The following is a 19957-nucleotide window of genomic DNA, read 5'->3' as shown; positions in this document are numbered from 1 at the left end:
CCACGCTGAACACTGCGTGGCGAAGATCCTGACCCAGGCTCTTCGTCGTCTCATTTTCCGCTTCGGTGACATGCTTGAGCTTTTCCACACCACTTTCAACGATATTGAGTCTCGTAGTAAGTTCGTCCTGCAAAGTATTCTGTACACCTTGGAGTTCTAGCCTGAGTTGACTTATATCGTGAGAGATTTGGGCTAATTTCTTCGGATCTTGAACGTGATCTCGTAGACTTTCATTCTGATGTAGTTGAGTCTCAATTTTGCTTTCGAAGTCTTTGAATTGTTGGGCCAGCTTTTCCATCTGTCCTCCAAGCAGCGCAAGCTTTCCCGACTGGTCTCGGAGCTCCTCCCGCCTTGACGGCTGGGATTCGGTTGTTTTTCGTAGCTGCTCTAAATCATTCGCGATTCTTCTCATACCATCCTGATGGTGTCTCAAGATTGGTTCAATTGTAGTTGCTTTGCTGTGCAGATTCCGCTTGAGGATTGATGTTTCATTAGCGAGATCGTCTAGACGTTTTACTGCACTTGTCCATTGCATGTTGGTTTCGTGCTTGAACCTTTCTATATCTTCGGTAATTTCATTGCGTCTTCCATTTAAGTTTTCGCTCCAGTCTTAAATCTCCTTTTGAGCCTTAGCCAACCGCAGTAGAACCGCTCCTAGTTGTTCATCGAGTGACCTTCTTGTCTCTTGAATGAACAAGTCTATTTTGGCACTCTCCTCACTTAGTTTCTCTCGAGTGGTCTCCGAGTTCAATTCCTTCACTCTGAAGGTCCCTGACTCTGTGAATATTTCTTATAGCCGCCGGATTCTGCTTAATTGAGCGTATAAAGTCCTCCAGGCCAGGGTTCCTGCTTTCTCAATGTTGGCCAGCGACGCCATCGATCTTTCTTCTAAGAGGTTTCCGGTGGTTTTTAGTTCCTTAAGCTCGGCCGTTTAGAGGAAAAATGCCTGCGACTGAGCTTTGATAATTTGTAGTTCTTGTGTTTACTCCTCGGCGGTTTTCTGGATCGTATCGGCCCTGCCAGCTAGTAATTTAGTGGTTTGCTTTAGTAGCTGAAACTCCTCTAGCTGACTTTGTATCTCCTTGCTCAATGTCGTGATTTTCTTGCGATATAAACCCTTTATAGACTTAACGTTTTATACCGTCTTTAGCTTAAAAGATTATAGCAGTTCCGCGATTTACGTCTCTAGACTATTTTCTATACTTATTTTCGTAAATTCAAGGCACCTAAGTCGATCCTTTATGATCTAAATAGTTAGCGCTAGTCTTCTAATAATCTAAACGTTGTACTTTTCTTAGCTGCCGCCGAACTTAGTTTGAAGATCTATTTTAGTAAATTCATTTCCTCTTTCTATACGCTCACCCAACTCGATGGTGACGTGCGCTAATTTTCCTGATTGTTCTTCTAGTCCCACCTCAAGGGCACTGTTCGTGTTTTCGACAAAGTCCAATCGCTCCATGATACCCTTTGCCTTTCCTTCGGCCATGAGCTTCAGATATTGTATCTCGGCGTCGTGTCTGGCTCGGACTTTTGCTGCCTTCGGCTGCATAACCATATGCCTCTCCAGGTCTGCCTGGCTTATACGTGCTATTATCTGGTCTGTTTTATCTTGTACTTCGGCTATATCCTTTTGCTATAGTCTCGTATCTTTTTTTGTTTTGTAACCAAGAGACTCTACCATGAACGTTACATCCTGGACAGCTTGGGCGATTCGTTCCGTAAGTGCGCTCTCTATTTCCTGTAGATTGTGTTCTACCTGTCTCGTTCGATGAAGGAGTTCATTGAGGTCGCCTATTTGTATCGCAAGCTGTTTCATTTGACTGTGACAATCGTGTTGACCGTCTTGGAATTTTTTGTAGTCCAAAGCCTAGGATGCGTTTTGATTTCTGAATTCGTTAATTTCCTTTTGTAAATGGGCAATGGAGTCCTCAATGGCCTCAAGTCTATTGCTTTGCGAACTCTGGATAATCGAAACCTTGGTTGCAGCTATTTCAAAGATCGGAATCTGCTTTTGAATGCCCTGATGGATTTCTTGAGATACAAATGTCCCTAATGGTCTCCATCAAAACAAACTCCTTTTTCTCCATCCGCCTGGTAAGACTCTCTTCTAATTTAGCCTGCATCTCGGTAGTTTTGGATTAAATCTCACGAGTGACAAGAAGTTGGAGATCTTTTGAGGCTTGTAGAGTCTGGACTTGGGTTTCTGGGTCAGGCTTTTCGTAACATATCTGTCTAGGTTTCTGCACTTTTGGTGGTGTGTTGATGCCATGCATTGCCTACGATTTTACGGTGCCCATGACGTTCAGCGGTTCGCGATGCTGAAAAGATGTGTCCCAAGCCCGCAAAACAAGTCTATTCGACTCGTCATCTCCACATATAAGATTCTCGGTGTCTTCCAGGTCTAAGGATATAATCTTGCTGTTTAAGTTTACTTCCTCATGTTCTCGTACCTCTTTCGAAGTCGAAAGCACGATATCGAGTAGCTCGGGTGGTTGCCATCCGATTGACTGAAGGTGTTCAAGTGAAATATGTCGTGCAATATCAACAACACATATGAACAGGCGTTCTAGTTTGAAGTTGGCAATGTGATTCCTGGTTTTCTACTCGAAGTCTCTTTAAGCGTCTCGGTCTATCTCATTGAGGAGCTCCGCCTGTTTCAGGAACGCTTGTATGTTCTCCGATAGAAGACTCATGATTGGGCCGGACAGCTTCTGGCCTGTTTCGTTCCGGCGTTCTTGTTGATTTCGATCATTCCTTAATTTCCTCTTTGGCTGTTAGCCTTACTTAGTGAAGACATTTCGTCGTTTTTTTGGGTTGCGGTTTGCGGCCAGCTTTGATGCCTCCTCATCCAGCTGCCCGTCATCCTGGAGCTTTCTTTTCCGAGCCATTTGCCGCTGATAAACAGTTAGGAACGCACTACTTATTTGTGAATCAGTACGGCAAGACACCATCAACTAGAACTCACGTCATCAAGCTGACACCAACATACCTCTATTATGCAATGCGTTTTCGTTGAGTGGTAGAAAAAGGTTCAAAGATGAGCAAAAAATTAGAAATGATTATTGTTTCTATCGATACTGAAATTCGTTATGATGATGAACATCAAGTGCTGTAGACCTTTACCGCGGTAGGCAACACGAATGCAAGAGTGTCCAAATTAATACGCAATTATTCGCTGATTGGCTGGGCAAATAGATCCGATGTACCAGTCTACGTTTACGCATCTGATTACCAAAGACAGGAAATTTAAACGACAGCATAGGATAATTCAAGCAGCCACATTGCGTGTGAGTAGTAGGTCTTAAAGCCATATAATGAGCGCAGAGATCTTATCGCATTGTCGGTCATTTCCTAGTCAGGCGTGTCCCCTGTGGAGCACTTTGCAGAAGTTTGACGTCGGAATATTTGACGTAAAAATGAAACCGCTAACGCAGGCAGCATTCACCTCCTTCATATCTAGTGACAGAGTAATATCACGTGACGTTGTATTCATCGCTAGGCGACATCGACCAAAGAAACTACAACAAAGTAATAAGGATCACATCCAATCTTAAGACCTTTAAGCCAGCCACCAATATTACCGATATTTTCGGAAAGGAAATCCTGCATTCCCCGCTATTATTTTGCGCTATACGCGGTGAACTCTAAGCAAATTAGTATGGCTACGAAATCTGCTAAACGAGAACTAATGGAAGCCGCCCCAATTTTTAGAACGCACCTAGCCGAGATACTCAACTTACGCGGCTGCGGTCTGTCTTGCCTTGAAATATTCCCGCCGTTCGTCGACTATAATAACCAGATACACACTGATAGTCTCACCATGATGGGTTCTAATGCGTGGACATCCTTGTTTGTGAAGGAACGGAATTGGTATAACAGTTAAAATATCTTCAGCTTTCACGAAGCCTATTACGACATGGGGGGGCACCACGAAATACCTTTGTCATTCAGGCCGGCCGAAATTAATGGTCAGGAATTGGCCTCCGTTCTTGACTTTGGAACCCACTAAGACCTGCTTTGGCTCCTCCCTCCATCTCCAGCCACAGTCGCCATCGTATTTTCATCCGATGTGGCACTTCTAGACTCTGAGTCGGCCGGGCCAGAGTATCAGCAACCTTAGACTCTGGACTACGATTATTGTCTTCTACCTCCTTTGTCACCCGTTCGCGGGGATCTTTCCTCGATTACGCAGCACGGTGGGAGACTGCTTTTCCAGGCGGAACTATATGTATTAATCCTTCAGTACTCTATCAGCCCGATGAGAGTTCTCTCCGACTATGTATTGACGGCTACGATGATCTGATACATCCTGGCTTTAATAGCGCCGAGTATGCTATCGCGGTGCTGGGATGCCAACCCGAAGGCAACGAGCCACCCAGCGCGTCCATTCAGGCATCATCGACGCCACTGGCTTCGAAAATGACCTGGCATCTCTCCGCTGAAATACCATCTCTTACGTCTCCCGAAACCAGCCAGCGACTACACCGCCAAGGCGTGATTCAAATGCTCAAACATCCATTCCAAGACCTTCTCAACCAAGAAATCTTAGCTCCGCCGAGTCCAGCTTTTCATCTAGATCAAACGTAGCCAAGTCACAGCCATTTAGCGTCTTTTCAAAATGGATCGCTCGCGTCGACCGACGGTATACTCGAGACTCCAAGCAAGGTTTTTTTTTTTGGCTTGTTTCTCCTGCTACGGGCAGTATCAAACGGGAATTCTGTGTTTCATCTTCACCGGCCAATATTTCAATGTAGAAAGGATAAGATTGTATTGATCAGTACCACAACAACACTCTATTTGTCTCAACCTGCAAGTCTAAGCTCTAGTGAGTAATCGATACAGCGGAGCACCAGGGCCTGTTGCGACCGTTCTGTCTCGGTAGCACGACACTAGCCATATCAAAAGCTTACATGAAGTAGATCTATACAATATTTGAGGACCTTTCCGGAAGATACACAATGGCTGGGTAATAGTCAAAGCACTAAACAATCCAAGCTAATATCTAACATACGTCATTGTCCCCGATACAATCTCTTTATTGTTCAGAGAAGCAATTCAGATGGTTCAACAGACAACAGCAATTATTAGCTAGTTATCTTAGCTGTGACTCGGTGCAAGCAACTTTTGTCACGTTCACAATAATAACGCGGTCCACTGTCGCCTGTCCGCGCCTTGAGATACCTGAGGGTTGTCAACTGAAAATAAAATTGACATTTACGAGAGACTAGTTAAGTCTAAGACTTTACTATCCATCAAATCATCAGAAACAGAACAGACACGCATGAAGTTGTTTACGCAGGACAAAGAACATCTTGACAAGGAAGGGGGCTACCAGCTCCCAATGCTTTGATTATAAACCCTGCGATTCGCGCGTCAATCTCTGGTGGTGGATCGAGGCAGGGCTCCAGTCCTTCGCAGTCCACAAAACGGCCGTCAATTAAGTCTCACGTAAGCAGGCTTAGCTAGGTATGTCATTGAGGTTATGTTATAATTTTGGTTAGCATGATCATGTACAAAGTGGCTAACTGTTTGACGAAGCAATTGCCTAGGCCCCGCACCCACAGTGACCACGCACGAGCTACAGTAAGGCCATTGCCAAAGATTTGCTCCACTATCTCCACTTTTGAACCATTCCGCCTTTCGGTCATCTTGTTATTGTTTAGTCAAGACCGGCACATGCCCCTGAACACGCCTCGTTGATCTCTGACCCTGATCCATTTCCGCAACGCACCCTTATGCCATCCCCATCCAGCGATTCTGCGACTGAGGCTATAGGAGCTGACTGAACGGTCGCTCAATATCAAAACTGCCAACCATTCGACGCCAACCGACGGCATCTTCCGTCTTGTAGCTTGCTAGTGTTTGTGGAAATGCAACGGAATACGAGGGAGTCAGGTCGTTGAAAGCCCCATTCGTCGAAATGAGCCTAGTTCTGTATGTCGCTGTTGAAACTACTTGTATGGCTGCCAAATACCGTCGAGGCCGCCTGGTCTCAGTTCGGTTCTTCTTTTGAGGCGTCTTGACGATTGCATCGCAGCGTACAAGCTGTGGTAAGAAGGTACCTCTGCTATGGGCCGTCTTCATAGTCTATACCACTGTTACGACGTGCGGCATATGAGCTAAAGCTTCTAATAGCATATAAACCAGCAAAGCAGAGATGAAAGTTGTAATCACGCGAGTTTACGCGATGCTTATCCGTGCCTTTAGTTTTACTTGTCGCTAACTCAATATGTCTTTCCACATCGCTCTAACCTTCTCGAAGGATCGTTTGGTCACATCTAACGAGGTTGAGGTAGTGAGTCCAGTGGGATGTGAAAGGTTGTGGAACAAGTGCGGCGGTTCGTTATAGCTTTTGAACGGTTAAGCGCAAGTTGGTGAGATTGCTCGGTAGGAAGTCAGCTTTTCCAACGACCCTGATTGCCTCAATGTCAACCGTATATGTACAATGATTTCACATCCGGCGTGCCTAAGATCTTCCCTCTTATCCATCTTCATAGCAAGATGACCGTGATACGTCTTCTCATATTTTTTACTGTTCTCAGTCCTAACAAGCATATCTCAGCTTGCGATAAGGAAACGTGCCATGACTCTGCGTTCCTAGATGAAAAGGCGAGTCACGATCAATATCCTTGTCCCATATCAGAGGGGCTGTCCGCTACTTTGTACACGTCGGGACAAGAGGCTGCGCCGACCAGCCTTACTGTGGCTCACTTAAACAGCATCCACCCTCCACGATTCAGCGTCGACGCTTAAGTAGCTAAATGCGGTTTTGCCTATAACGACGCAAGCCTTGTCAATAAATTTACGGATAGCGTGCAGTGCTCTAAGTGTTCGTGGGTATATAACTGGGACTCCATCGATAACGGACTCCTCCAGCCTTCGCTTGAATAAGTGCTGATGCTGTGGAGCCCCGCCCCAGAACACACCGGGCGCTGGCCGCAGAACGCGGATGCAATGATATCGCGTGGATCTATACACATCAGTTTCAACGAGTGCGACAGGCCCAACCAGTGCAACCTGGACGCTGAATCTGCCGCCGCCGCCCATGTGAAACTCGTTAATTGGTACGCTGGTCGAGTCAATATCGGGTCGCCCGCGATTAGCAACAGCGCTGTTGCCGGCTAAGGTCCTAGCTGGTTGAAGTAATGGGTGTGGATATGCGATAGCCTGGGCTGCGAGTATGATTTTTGCGTTGCCTACTGGTATGGTGATTCTGTGGGAAGTCTTTTGAATTTTGTGTCGTCGGTTTACGAGATATGCCACGGTAAACCCGTCTGGCTTACCGAGTTTGCTGTCGACCACGGTAGCGACGAGCAGCATGTCGCGTTCATTACTGCCGTCCTTCCACATCTGGACGCGATGGATTACCTTGAGCGGTACGTTTATTACATGATCAGAGATGGTCGATTCGTTTACGGGCCCACAATCACGTCATCGGGCCAGGCGTACGCTGAGGCGTACGGTGTTAGGGCATTTCTGAAAAACAACATCGTACGGAACACCGCCGGGCAGGTCACGGTTTCGTTACGAGGTTGTGCGTTTGGAAAGTGTCATGATTTGTTGGTGCTGAAATGAGGCGAGCTGTTGCGGCCCAGCTATACAAGTTTCTAGTTTATTTCCGCGTAACGAAGCTAAGTGGCGTCTAAATTGGTAACATCTTTTTGGCCCGAAGAGCCTTCGCTCATTTATTCTCTTGACAATATGTCGCACTGTCCTGAAGTCGAATGTGATAATTACAAGGGCCTGGGCGTTTACTGCTTCGCTTTGCAGCTGTCCTGGACTTCCAAATAGACTGATCGCACTTGATAGGCTCCTGGCAAGCCCTTTCGGATACACTCAAACTAAGGTCTAGAATTTCGTCTCAGCCTCGATATATTTCCATTCATTGTCGCCACACCATATCTCTATGGTAATAATCAAATCACTGCTCGACCTAAATGAAAAAAACCAGCTAAGACTACAAATTCGCGGCAAGGTTGCCCTTTCTGTTCATTCCGCTCCCTCGAGCATATCTGCTAGTATTTTGAGTCATAGCTTCGGCGGGACTATCTGCCCTTTCGGAGAGAGAGGTGTCGAGCTGGAACCTGCTTGCACTGACGCGTTATGCATGAAATCATTGAAGAGGGCGTCTCTGTTGTGTAGAAACATCAACTCATCCTCAGCACTAAACCCGTGAAGGACGAACTGAACCATTGGCCTCACTCTTTGGCAGGGGCGGGAGTTCTTTTATACAGACTTCGGGTGTGAACGCCTTTGGTGGCCTCCTGGGTATTGATCTCTGGAGTACAATCTCATCTGAGTGAAACATGTCGAGGTAGCGACGAAAGTCCGTCGACGTCGGTGCATGAATACCTTTGTAGTATTTTTGAGAGATGAGTTACAGCTTCGCACTAGATTGGGGGCTAAGAGCATGGGCTGAACGGGGCACCACGATGACTTTATAAGGAAAGAGATAGTCGCGGGGTATTCTGGACGGGTGAATGGCTTGGGTCTATCCGTTTTCCGCTTTGTATCTCCGGTACTTCTCCATGCTGGCCGAGTGACTGATGTCGTACGGTTTAAAGAATTTGATGCACATGGCACAAAATCCTACTCTCTGGAACCGCCCTCTTCTCTGGGTACCATAGAGCTCACGATATCTGTGGGCTTGTGAACGGGTGTCTGTCTCTAGCCGCTTGGCGCGCTGGCATATCATGACGAGTTCCTCCGCATAGCCACAGACAGTGAACTCGGATTTGAGAAATATACACATGTCAAAAAATCGATCTGATCGCTATTGAATTCAGGACGAGGAGCATGACCATCCATTGGTTTAAATAATTGTATAAGCTGGTCAAAAATCACTGTGCGCGTGGTGCATGCTCTTGAGACCTCTTCGGTGCCCAGTATTGACCCACAAGGGCCGAGCTGAGGTCTTGATACAGTGTGGTGAGATCCTTTGTCTTGCGTAAAATGGTTCCGAACTGTTCAGGGTGCATTTTTGGTGAGACTCCGGTGTGACTGAGAACTAGGGCCCAAGACAGTATCAATTTTCATGTACAAAGGCGAGCAGAGAGAAGAAAACATAGACGTGGACCATGCCTACCCACTACAAAGTGGAGGCCCCCACCAGCGACTCTAGTAATGGACTATATCCAACTTCCACCTCGCTCTCTGTGATGCGGAGCAACTAGAATGTTTCGCCATGGGAGCGGATTGACATAAGAGATGACAGTTGTTGGTTTTCGATCGACATTAGGTTATTCGAACTCCTTCAGAGCCTCTGTCCTGTCCTCTCTCCGTTCTTCTTGGTCGTTTATGTAAAACCATGGAGTTGGCATTGCCATTGCATCGGTCCGCAACGGCGGCCGCGCTATGTGCCTCTGGATCAGCCAAAGTTTGCTTGACAGCCCAAAGGGCCATCTGATACAGGAAACAAGCATTCGCCATGGCGTGATGTAATGTAAAAGAAGGATGACAGGAGGGATAGTGTGGAAAGTCCAGTGACGTATGTGAAAATTGCACGATTCTTCTGTTTGGGAATATGCGGAAATATAGTGATGTCCATCTTTGGGGTTATTGATCAACGAGTAGAATGAGAATGGGCAGATGCGTTATGAAACACGCTGGTGACTATACAAACAATCTGGCGAGGGCAACGGCACGTCTGAAAGATGCGGCAACTTGAAAATATCCATATGTGCGACATCCGCAGTACAGTCTGTGCCGTTCGAATTGTTTTCGTCGCCGCAGCCGTTTCTAGCACGTAAACGCGACAACGTTGCTGAGAGCGGTCCCGGGGATTGGAGGGCGTTGAAATGGCGACCCGCGTTAGATGCAGATGGTAGAGGTGACGGTTGGGTTTGTGTCGGATCGCGGCCGGGAGTGTGCTGCGGATCGCTAGTATTGTCGTCTTGACTAGCATGGCTTACTCCAGCCCCTTCATCCTGACGATAGACGATGGCATCGTATTCTGCCGATTTCCGTCCAAGTCTTGGTGCGGGTTCTTCGGAACCTTGTCTGCACTCTGCAATCAGCAACGTGATGCGAGCGGCGGACGCTGGTATAGACTTCAACTGAAATCCGCGCGAGCCCGGATGTCGTCGTGAGCCAGTTTGCAGGGCACAGGCGACGTCCACCACCTCCTCGTGAGGACTGGCAATGTTATCTGGTGTCGAGATAGGCTTTGACGAGGTGATGGCCTTCTTGCACACGTCTGAGAGCGAGCCGAAGCCTTTCGAACAAGTCACTGCAGGCTCTTCAGTCACGCTGCTGTCTCCTGATGGCGAGGATAAGTTATTGACTATTAGATAGGGTGCTTTGAGACTACGTATCGGTCTGCTGATGCACGGCGTCGTGGTCGCCGGCGGCTGATGATTCTTCATTTCCCGGCACCTTTCTGAAGTCACCATTCCTTGCTTTCGCATTGCCTTCGTCGCAGCCAGGCGTTGCAATGTCAGGAGCTCCAAGAGGAACCCACAAAGCAGCCACCGCCCGTCCGCACCTAGAAGGGGGCACTTTAGGTCCTCCGTTGTGAGCACGGCGACTTAGATCGGACCGCGCCGCGGTGACTGCTTGCAACGGGGCGTGACATCCTTGCCCATCGCAGCTCGACATCAAGCCTGCACCGCCAGGCTCGCTGACTGCACGTTTGCATCTCGCGGTTCCGCCGCCGTCAATCTCGTTCGCATCGGCGTTCTTGTTGGAGGTCTTCATAGCGAGACTCCTGCTGCAAGGTCGTTTTATCGACATCTCAGGCTCCTCTTCAGCTGATCTCTTCCGTGATGAGAGGGCAAGAGATCCGGGTCGCACAGAGCGGTCGCTCAGTAGATCTGCCCGTCTTCGCGCAAGACTGGAGAAAACTGTGCTGCAGGAGGCGGCGCTGGCGATCCGCGCCTCAATGAAATTGACACCCACGTATGTACAAAATCGACCTAATAAGTATTAACGCTAACTTCTAAAACGACATAAACGCTACCTACTAGGCTTTGAGTATTAGGCAAAGCTGACATTTTATGCCTTTCCTGGACAGCGGTATCGTAGCTACTCTTAAGTTTTGTTAGTCTTTTTAATGCGGCTTCTTATCCCTGTTCTTATTTATATTTAAGGTCTCTTAATGGCTTTAAATACGCTCGATTTATTAAGATGTTTATATATAAATAAGTTTTTTTTATTAAGTATACTCTTAGTAGCGGTTCTTTGTTTTATAGTATTCTAGCGAATGTTATTTAAAACATAGCCGAGAGGCTCGACGTAGGCTTTGATTTTGGAGGTAGGCTGTATGGTGATATCTTGAAGATGATATATTCCTGGTTTGCTCCCGCCGTTTTGGTGACAAAAATTAGAGGCATCCGGATTATGAGAAGGTAAAATCAATTTGAAGAAATCTAGCAGCCCTCTGCGAATGCTGTATGCATTGTGAGCTTATATAGAGCTAACGCCTTTTTGGTGTAGGCAATTTTGCCAAGACGCGCTAGTCTCCGATCTCCTTGCCGATGTTCGTGCTGCATGCATTTTCGTTTACCCTCACTCGCACCAAATAAGGCGCTCTCGGAACTAAGGTTAATTCCCTATCGGTTTATTTAGTAACGCATTACGTTAGCACGAAAGCCTCGGGCTTAGCTTGATTCCGAACGAAACCTGCTAAATTAAATTAATTGAGGATTTGTGTTAGTGTAAGGTGTTGTTATCAGTAGGTTGAATTTGGGATTAATTACCACACCGCTTAGACGACGGATGTACACCAATCAAATCACTGCGCACATCTGGTTTTGTGCCAACCGGGCAGGAGTGGGGTGCAGATGCGGCGCCACATCTAATGGCCTGTACGTTAGGCAGATGTGCCACCACACCTAGACTAGATGTGCACGCTGTGCTGATTGGCCAAGATATGTCTAAGCCGCTTACCTCAGCCTTAGTGCCATTATTAGGACAGCTTAGGGGGGCCTATCTACGATTTTTACGTCTATTATAAAAACAATTTCTTTTACCGACGCTATAGAATACGCACTCGACCGTATTGCGTTTGATAACGATCCATAGATTCTATGCTAATCCATCGGCATTGGGACTTAACTTAGCAAATGATCTTTGGACTCCTCCCCCACCCCCACTACTTAGCCCTGTCGATAATTCGTAAAAGGTTTCTTTTAAGCTAAGTCCCTTCTAACACTACCAACTGCATATGGGATATCCTAGTAATGGTGTTAGTAAGGGCGACAACCCTATTGCACTATGTAATAACGCCTTTGTATGGCAGAAGCGGCATTGCGTTGACTCGAATTAATCGGTTAACTGGAGAAGCACTGTCTTGAATTCACTCGCAGTCTTGGATATGTCCGAACCCTCTCTTGCGACGCGCGGTTCTAGGCTTGTCTCTCCTCTTCGTGAGCCTGTGTTGGCCTGTAAACAACAGGCCTGGTTCTGTCTAGTAATATGGCCCGAGAACTCGCTTACTTACCCGTCGTCGCTTAACGGCGAAACCAAAGCAGTTTTAACGTAGAGAGAATCGAATGGATTCGATGCACAGCCGTCTTCTTAATAAGTCGACTCTTGGACACCTTGCCAATCCAAATCAGTCTTGTCTGCACCCGTATTTGAACGTGTCGTATATGGACGATAACGAACCTAGGCGCGACGACTTTCATTCTTGACGACGAGCTAGATCAGAGATGCAGTCAGATATCCAAATGTGTGTTATAGGTCGGCCATGTAGTAACTAAGGGTTCAGTCTCCTCACCGAACATTGTGCCTTTGGCCCGCTTTCTCAGTCACAGCTAACCCAACCATTTACATTCCGTTACTCGTGCTGCTGAGTTGAACAAGCCACTGTTTTACCACTGCCCCTGGCCAAGAGTCTGAAGCAACAATGCAGCATGCTGTTGTGTTCGCCAATGTTGATTGCATTGCCTTCATCAACTGGACCAGGTCCACTAGCTGCTTGCCATCCTGCGTTCTCGCTTCGTGGGATATTCGATTTCAGTATTGTGAAACTCTCCAGACCCTCAGCCCTGTCCTGATTCTCCCAAGACGCGCCCGCCAGGAATTGGATTTCCCATTCTTTCGAGTTGCCTCGACCTAGTTGTGATGCTAAAGACGATCCAAAGCAAGGGGGATTCAACGGGTCTGCCGAGTAGTCTTCCACCAAATGGGTCAACTCATGGTCCGATTCCCCGTCGTTGTACTGTATGATCATTAGCGAGGGGGTGGCCTCTCCCGTAGACCTTGGCCGGTAGATAACAGTCGACAAGTTATCGGCATCGTCGCTCTGCAGAGCACACCTGAAACTCTCTTGGTCTCCTTCCCCAGAGTATGAAGATAAGGACGGCCCATCAAACGATTCCGGCTCAGATCCAAGTAGATTTCCTGATACGTTGTAGCAATCGCTAGCCGAAGATTGCGACTCTAAGGATAAAACCATCATACTTTCCACCGGAATCAATCCCAGCGCAATCGGTTGTCTAACAACATTCCTTTGCATTACCGTAATGACCTTCTCACACCAAGCCACTCCGTTCTGCATGTACTCGTCCTCGTATCGTGGTAGACCGTACAGTACTCAGCATGCCACCACACCAAGAGACCAGATATCAACAGCCTCAGTATAGCCAACGTGTGATCGCATGTCTATATAGAAGTCCGGGGCGAGATAGAGGTATGTGCCACAGAAAGTCATCAACTCAGAACTATGCCGCAACAGTCCTGGGGCTAGGCGTTTTCACGACGCGCTCCTCCCCTGTGGTGACGTTCTAGAGATGAGTCACGACGCCATAAGCCGCCTCTCCAAGTCTCTTTCGCAAGTTGATCTCTCCAGTGCCGGGTGTCTGGCCTCCTCTCGTCGGCGGATATGACAGACATAGATTCTCGAGGAGATCCTCAGTGGTCGCGGTTCCCTGACGAAACCTGTTGACGCTGTCAACGTATTCTAAAGATCGTACGTCGTGAGGTAGAATGACGACACAGCGTTCAGCACCGTGACAATGATGCTTTTCTTCTCCTGAGGGATATGATGGCCGCCGACGATGGGGCGGTTGAAAACGTCAAATGTCAGGCTAAAATGGATGTTCGAGACACCTTGAGCGCACAGAACAACGTCGCGGTTGGAGATTGAACCGAAAATGAGGCCTTTATCAGTTATGGTAATTTCAACGAATCTAGCCGGAAGGCAGAGACGATCGCAGCCGTCTCGCCGGAAGGTTAGAGTGAGTTTTTGCTAGCACGCTCTTCCCGCACTCTCACCGGTTTCGACTAACAACACCATAGAACTCAAGAAAGGCAGCCTGAGCTTGAGCCCTACGGCGTGCTCTCGACCACTTGATCTCAATGACCTCAATGTACGCTTACGTCGAGTTTCGCCCAACGAAAGTTTCTCATCGCGACGACAAAGCGGAATCAGGGCTCAATCCAGGTCTCCTACACCACCTTATGACCCGACGGAACTCGAAACCGAAACTTACCACGAGCTCATACGAACCGGCGGCCGCCCATTGTACCCCATCAAACTCATTCAGGGTGTCCAGAGACAGCCAGATAACTACGCTGAGATGCTACGACCTTGGCAATCGTCTTGATCAAGTGTGGGCTGAGGACATATTCCAAAGACAGCAGCAATCAAAGCTTCGGCTACCTCAACTCCTGTGTGCTGCAAAAGAGCATCCAGAGATGGAACGTTTGTTAACCGACCTTTTTAACTTGCTCGGCCGTTCGTAGTATCTCGTTCTCCTGATACGACTTCGCCAGTGACATCCGCCTCCGCCATAGCTAATTAATATCACCCCAGGCAAGCAGCCAGGTAGGCGCCCTGCTCTGCGACATCCGCCGCCAGCCTGGTTTCAAGACTTTTCTCATGGCCGCGACTGAGGCGCAGATGCAAGAGGTTGCAGCACAAGGCCCCATCATCATTATCAACATCAGTAAGCATCACGATATCTGGGCTTTAGAGTTGCACCAAATTACCCGCGAATATATTACCTCCAAGGCTTGTCGTTTCAAGCTTCCAAAGGCAATAACTATCCACCGTAGAATCACTTGTTTATTATGGATTGACAAGATAACTTACTATCTGTTGAGTATATGTTTGACAAGTTCAACCTACAATCCAATTCAAATCGCCGTTTGTCGCCTACCTCTCAGCTTGAGGCATGGGCCAGATTCTTGATGATAATTTCGTCGATGAGAGTATTTAACACATAAGTATGTTTCCAGTTCGCGGGGTTCCGGCATGTGCTAGGCGCGCTTGAGGAAATTGACGATGCGCAGTGTGTTTTCATGGCAAGGATGACATATGAGTTTATGAGCGAGAGAGGACTACTTTGGGTTGGCAGGACGGACTAGGAAGCCCCCCAAGAAAGCAAGGGGGGATTGAGAACGATAAAACGCAGGCTACGCCGATATGGGCTTCTTATGTTCATTATGGCCTTTGAATTGGGCGGTGGTAATTCACGGCTATGCTGGTACTAAACTAAAGAACAGCTTCCGCGTGGAACGATTTGCGCGGGCCGCCTATTGTTACTCGTTTTTGGCCGGCTACCCCACAATGCTCGCCACTAACTACTGACCAAGTAGGATTTTAGTTTCGTGATGATATTGAAAAATGATGTTAACCAAGTTGCGAGGAAAATTTTAAATATAGAAATACGTCGTAGGGGCCTGCTGCTTGGGAGATGCTGATATTATACGCCGATACTCTGAAGTTGACTTCCATGATCGATCCGACTTCATAACAAGAGAGAATTGCGACGACCTCTTCCTTGGCATGTTTATTCGCCGCATTCGCAACATGGGCTTGGAGGAGTTTGTTCTGCCGTTGGTCACATCTTCCTCATATCTCGGAAGTATTGATGATCTATCAAATTTGTTCGAAAGCGAGCTCATCGAAGGTTGCGTTAATGGTCACGATATGTGCGACCCGTGGATTGATATTCAAGGAGAGATGCTCGACAAGTTGTCGTCCCCGGTCACGGGGATGCACCTTGAATACCTACGAAATCGGGTCAAGCAGACAAGTGTTAACACAGAGTAGACTTTGTCCAAGAAAGGAAATTTGGTAGAAACGGATCGCAGCAATGGAAAAATGAGAATAACAACGTCTTGGCTTCGTCTTTCAAGAGGCCTATACAGCTAGCTGCTTTCTCTCCAGGGAGTCCTTTTTCTGCCCCGACGCTACGAATCACAATGACGAGTACCAGGGCGAATATCCCTCGTTGATTTCTGTAGCTAGCAATAAATGTTATTCTCCGACTGGATAAGTAGAAACCTGTAAAGATGACCCATCCGTAGCTCTCAACAAGGAGGGAGCTACTTAGTAAAAGCAACGCGGGAAAATACACTGTGTTCTCTATACTAATACTCGTTTTTTAATGAGACCCTTTGATTTAAAATCCAACAACTACAACTTTAGCTGACCAGTCTTCAGTTGCATGATCACATCACTGATTTGATTTGAGAAGAATGCATACATCACCCTGTGGTACTTAGGAAAGTGCAAATGTCAAAGGGCGAATTAGACGCACCTCATTGTGGTCTGCCTCAGATGCCGAATGTAGAATTGCATGTTGTGGCTGCTTAGCCTCCCCAGCGGGAATGACAGCATAGTGCATGCGTGTTCCCCTATACGGACAAGATTAATCATTGAACTGTAATCGATTGGTTGTCGCACTCTCGATTACAAAGCTTGATCAACGATGGTAGGCCTCCTGCTTTAGCTCAAAATCCATCTAGTTTTGGAACTATTGATTGGCTCATAGAACCAAGCCCTCCTATTCCCAACAGGTTGCTCAGCAAGGGCCCCAAAGATTACGGCATAATATAAAGAGGAGCAAATGGTCACTGTTGTATGATTCTCAAGTCTGCCATGAGATGCACGGACTACTACATCTCCCGAATCCTACTCCTGCTGCCGGTGTACGACCAGGTACCATGAGTCAAGTCGGCGAATGGATCTTCTCTGCTCCACCATCAGCCTCCACGAGGGGTAAGAAGAGCAAGAAGAAATCGATTCCGTAAGTAGTACTAAAATAAGTTGCGTGTACTTTGTTACATCCCTGTGGAAAAGATACCGCCAGGCGGAAACATCTCGTCTGTACTCAAATACCGTGGAATGCCGTGAGTTACACAGTGCTGATGCCTTTTATCTTCCAGACACAAGCCAGTGGACTGTGGTTATACGAAAGATGCAGCCGTCTGGGAATGTATGAAACCGGCAATGGAATCACTCGCTGGCGGGCCTGCTTTCTACTTTGACTCTCGTGGTGATTTGACTCTCGTGGTGATTTGACTCTCAAGGTTGGAGACAGCAGTGATGAGAAGCTGCGTGTGTACGAGTCCGTTGTGTGCTCGAGATCCCTTGCACGGTGGTCATCCGTCTTCCGTGCGATGCTGTTCACTGGTTTCGCTGAATCGAGGCCAAGGGATGAGGCTCCATGGACAATTGAGATGCCGGAGGATTCTATTTCTCCCGTCTTCCTGGTCTTGTGTATTGTACATGGACACTTTCAACACATACCCAAAAGCCTTGGAAAAGATCACCTGTACCAGTTGTTGGTGTTGACTGAGAAGTACGACATGACGCAGACTCTGAGTCCATGGGCTTCAACATGGTTCCGACCATACGCTGCCACGGGAATATCGGCAACCGAGGGCAAGGAGATCGTCATGTGGATCTCATGGGAACTTGGTCATGAGGAAACCTTTCGTATTCATGCGAAAAGCTTGTTGCTCAAATCGAAGATCAATGACGAGGGAGAGCCACTTGACGGCAATGGCATCGCTCTCAGCACTTACACGTTCCTGGAGCCTCCAGGAATCCTCGGTAAGTAGCTTGTTACGATCAGAGCTCTTGGGTTGTTGTATGCTGATACGCAACGACGATAGCAACGATCGCCTCAACCAGAGCAACTGTCATTCACGAGATGACCAGAATGCTTTATGACGCCGTCGAGAACGCATTGAAGGATGGCAAGTGCAAATGCCCAGATAACGGTGGATGTGATTATTATGGCAGCTACGGCTCTCATAATAGACGTTCAATGGCACCGGATCAATGCATCAGGCTGGTTCTCGGCTCCCTCATCCAGCAAGTTCACAAAATTGGCCTGCAGGATGTGGCCCTTTTGCAAAGCGCCACGCCTAAGTATCTCGGAAGTATCAACGACCTATTGTCAGCGATCAAATCCATTAAGTTCTCATTGGACGATCCGAATCACAATACTTGCAACCCCCTGCAAAACATCAAGGATAAAGTCACGAGTCTCGTGGCCAATATCGACTCCCCGGTGACTGATAAGCATTTGGAATACTTGCGAGCCCAAGCGAAGAAAACTGGTGTTTAACGTTTCTTCGCAGAAGCTGCCAAACCGTCTTCGCTGCGTGTGAGATTGTAGGTTTCTGAGAGTTTAAATTGAGAGAGAATAGTTTAATTCTTTGGATCCGCGAAGCGCTGGGCTGTTGGCTCCTGACGACGGCAAACCTCCCGGCGTGGCGGATTCGGGATTTAAACGCGATTGAGTGCGCAGGTAATATTGATCAATGTTCTTATATACCAGTGAAGAATAACAAAGAATGGAAGTTTGAACACCTTTTGCCGGAGTATTGATGCGAAAAATTGAAGGCGCTTATTCCTTTCGTCCACCTCAACTTCCATCTTTCCACTCGCAAAATCCCACCACCACAGGACGACCTATCTTCCCACGACTACAGAAATCCCAAGTCTTGTTAGAAACAGCCTTCATAGAGAGCAGCTTGAAGCCAAGGTTCGTCAACGTTCCATGCATCGTCGACTTTAGGCTGACACGAGCCGCAGAAGGTCATAATCATGGCATCCGAGAGTTCCGATGCAGACCAACATAGCTACCACGGGGCAGACAATATGTGGCAGTTCCTGAAGCAGAAGACCACCTCGCCGACCGCGGCGACCGCAGAGATCTTCTCGCAGTACGCGGGAGACTTGACGCTGGTTGTAGGACCACCGCCGCAGCTTGGGTCGTAAGCCTGCCCGACGACAACCCTTGGGCCATGTTCTTCATTATTGCAGCCGCTCATGGGCACGCCAACTACCTGCCAGATCACCTTAGCGCCGATGAGCTTTACATGGTGTTACGTCTGATGGACAAGTACGTCGTGAAGCTCATTCTGGCCCATTGGCTGCAGAAATGGATCTCCCAATGTCCCGACCACCTGTCTCTGTGCCAAGATGTTGCGTGGCTCATTGGCCATGAAAAAATCCTCACCGATCACGTCAAGGCGGATTGCGAAATTGCTTGCATCAACGAACGAGGAGACCTCACTAACCAATTGTCGCTCACTCCATGCTACTACGCTACTATTGAAGGCTTCGATCAGGAAGGTTAATGGATTTTGGACAAGCCCCATTCGAGCTCTAGGCTGACATGCTTTACAGAATTTATCAAGCGTACTAGAAGGCTGTTCATCTCCCAGCTGATATCATATCTAAATTCAACACTCAACACGTCTCAAGTCCATACGTCTCGAGGCTGGAATTTGTGCGAAACCCATGACAAGGATTGCCACGCGATGATAGTAGGATCTCTAATAGAGGCTTGCGACGACGCCAATATCACACACTTTGTATCATCTTTAATGCTTATTCGAGAGACCCAATTATCTGGAGAACCCCAATTCTTAGGCACCGTGAAGGAGCTCGTTGACACCATTGAGACGATATCCAAGTCGGTTGTGTCGACACATGGGTCCAACCCGTTTTACAACATTGATGAACTAACTAGGAATGTTTAGCGCACCATTGGCTCACCCTTGAAGCCAGGGATCCGAGAGCGCCTCCGAAAGAATGCACTGATCAGTGGATTGGCATTATGAAAGCGGTGGAATGACCGGAAGGGTGATTACGGCTGTGGTTGAACTTTGGGGCTGGGCAGCCTACATCTCCATTCTGCGCAAAACAACGCAGAACGCATTGGAGCAACTCCAGTTCCCACAGACGACAAAGCGGTACCTGCACTTT

General features: G+C 47.7%; 5 protein-coding genes across 5 annotated transcripts; 3 read left to right on the top strand and 2 right to left on the bottom strand.

The window, feature by feature from the left end:
• Positions 1-1226: 1226 nt before the first annotated feature.
• CORC01_06583 (uncharacterized protein) lies at positions 1227-1555 on the bottom strand (the record flags this gene model as incomplete). Its single annotated transcript, XM_022618223.1, has 2 exons — positions 1227-1237; positions 1363-1555. 2 exons carry the CDS (start codon positions 1553-1555, stop codon positions 1227-1229), a joined length of 204 nt encoding a protein of 67 aa, XP_022475221.1.
• Positions 1556-9593: 8038 nt separating this feature from the next.
• CORC01_06582 (uncharacterized protein) lies at positions 9594-10695 on the bottom strand (the record flags this gene model as incomplete). The annotated part of the gene is made up of 2 exons (XM_022618222.1): positions 9594-10251; positions 10310-10695. The coding sequence occupies 2 exons, from the start codon at positions 10693-10695 to the stop codon at positions 9594-9596; spliced, it is 1044 nt and encodes a 347-aa protein (XP_022475220.1).
• A 6583-nt stretch (positions 10696-17278) lies between these two features.
• CORC01_06581 (uncharacterized protein) lies at positions 17279-17527 on the top strand (the record flags this gene model as incomplete). The annotated part of the gene is made up of 1 exon (XM_022618221.1): positions 17279-17527. One exon carries the CDS (start codon positions 17279-17281, stop codon positions 17525-17527), a length of 249 nt encoding a protein of 82 aa, XP_022475219.1.
• Positions 17528-17541: 14 nt separating this feature from the next.
• On the top strand, positions 17542-18308 carry CORC01_06580 (uncharacterized protein; the record flags this gene model as incomplete). Its single annotated transcript, XM_022618220.1, has 2 exons — positions 17542-17788; positions 17851-18308. The coding sequence occupies 2 exons, from the start codon at positions 17542-17544 to the stop codon at positions 18306-18308; spliced, it is 705 nt and encodes a 234-aa protein (XP_022475218.1).
• Positions 18309-18990: 682 nt separating this feature from the next.
• On the top strand, positions 18991-19731 carry CORC01_06579 (uncharacterized protein; the record flags this gene model as incomplete). The annotated part of the gene is made up of 2 exons (XM_022618219.1): positions 18991-19321; positions 19376-19731. 2 exons carry the CDS (start codon positions 18991-18993, stop codon positions 19729-19731), a joined length of 687 nt encoding a protein of 228 aa, XP_022475217.1.
• Between the last annotated feature and the right edge of the window lie 226 nt (positions 19732-19957).

This window comes from Colletotrichum orchidophilum (assembly GCF_001831195.1).
Source record: "Colletotrichum orchidophilum strain IMI 309357 chromosome Unknown Scaffold_50.1, whole genome shotgun sequence".
Taxonomy (NCBI): domain Eukaryota; kingdom Fungi; phylum Ascomycota; class Sordariomycetes; order Glomerellales; family Glomerellaceae; genus Colletotrichum; species Colletotrichum orchidophilum.
The sequence above is the reverse complement of the archived record's forward strand: the minus strand, read 5'-3'. Positions and strand labels throughout refer to the sequence as shown.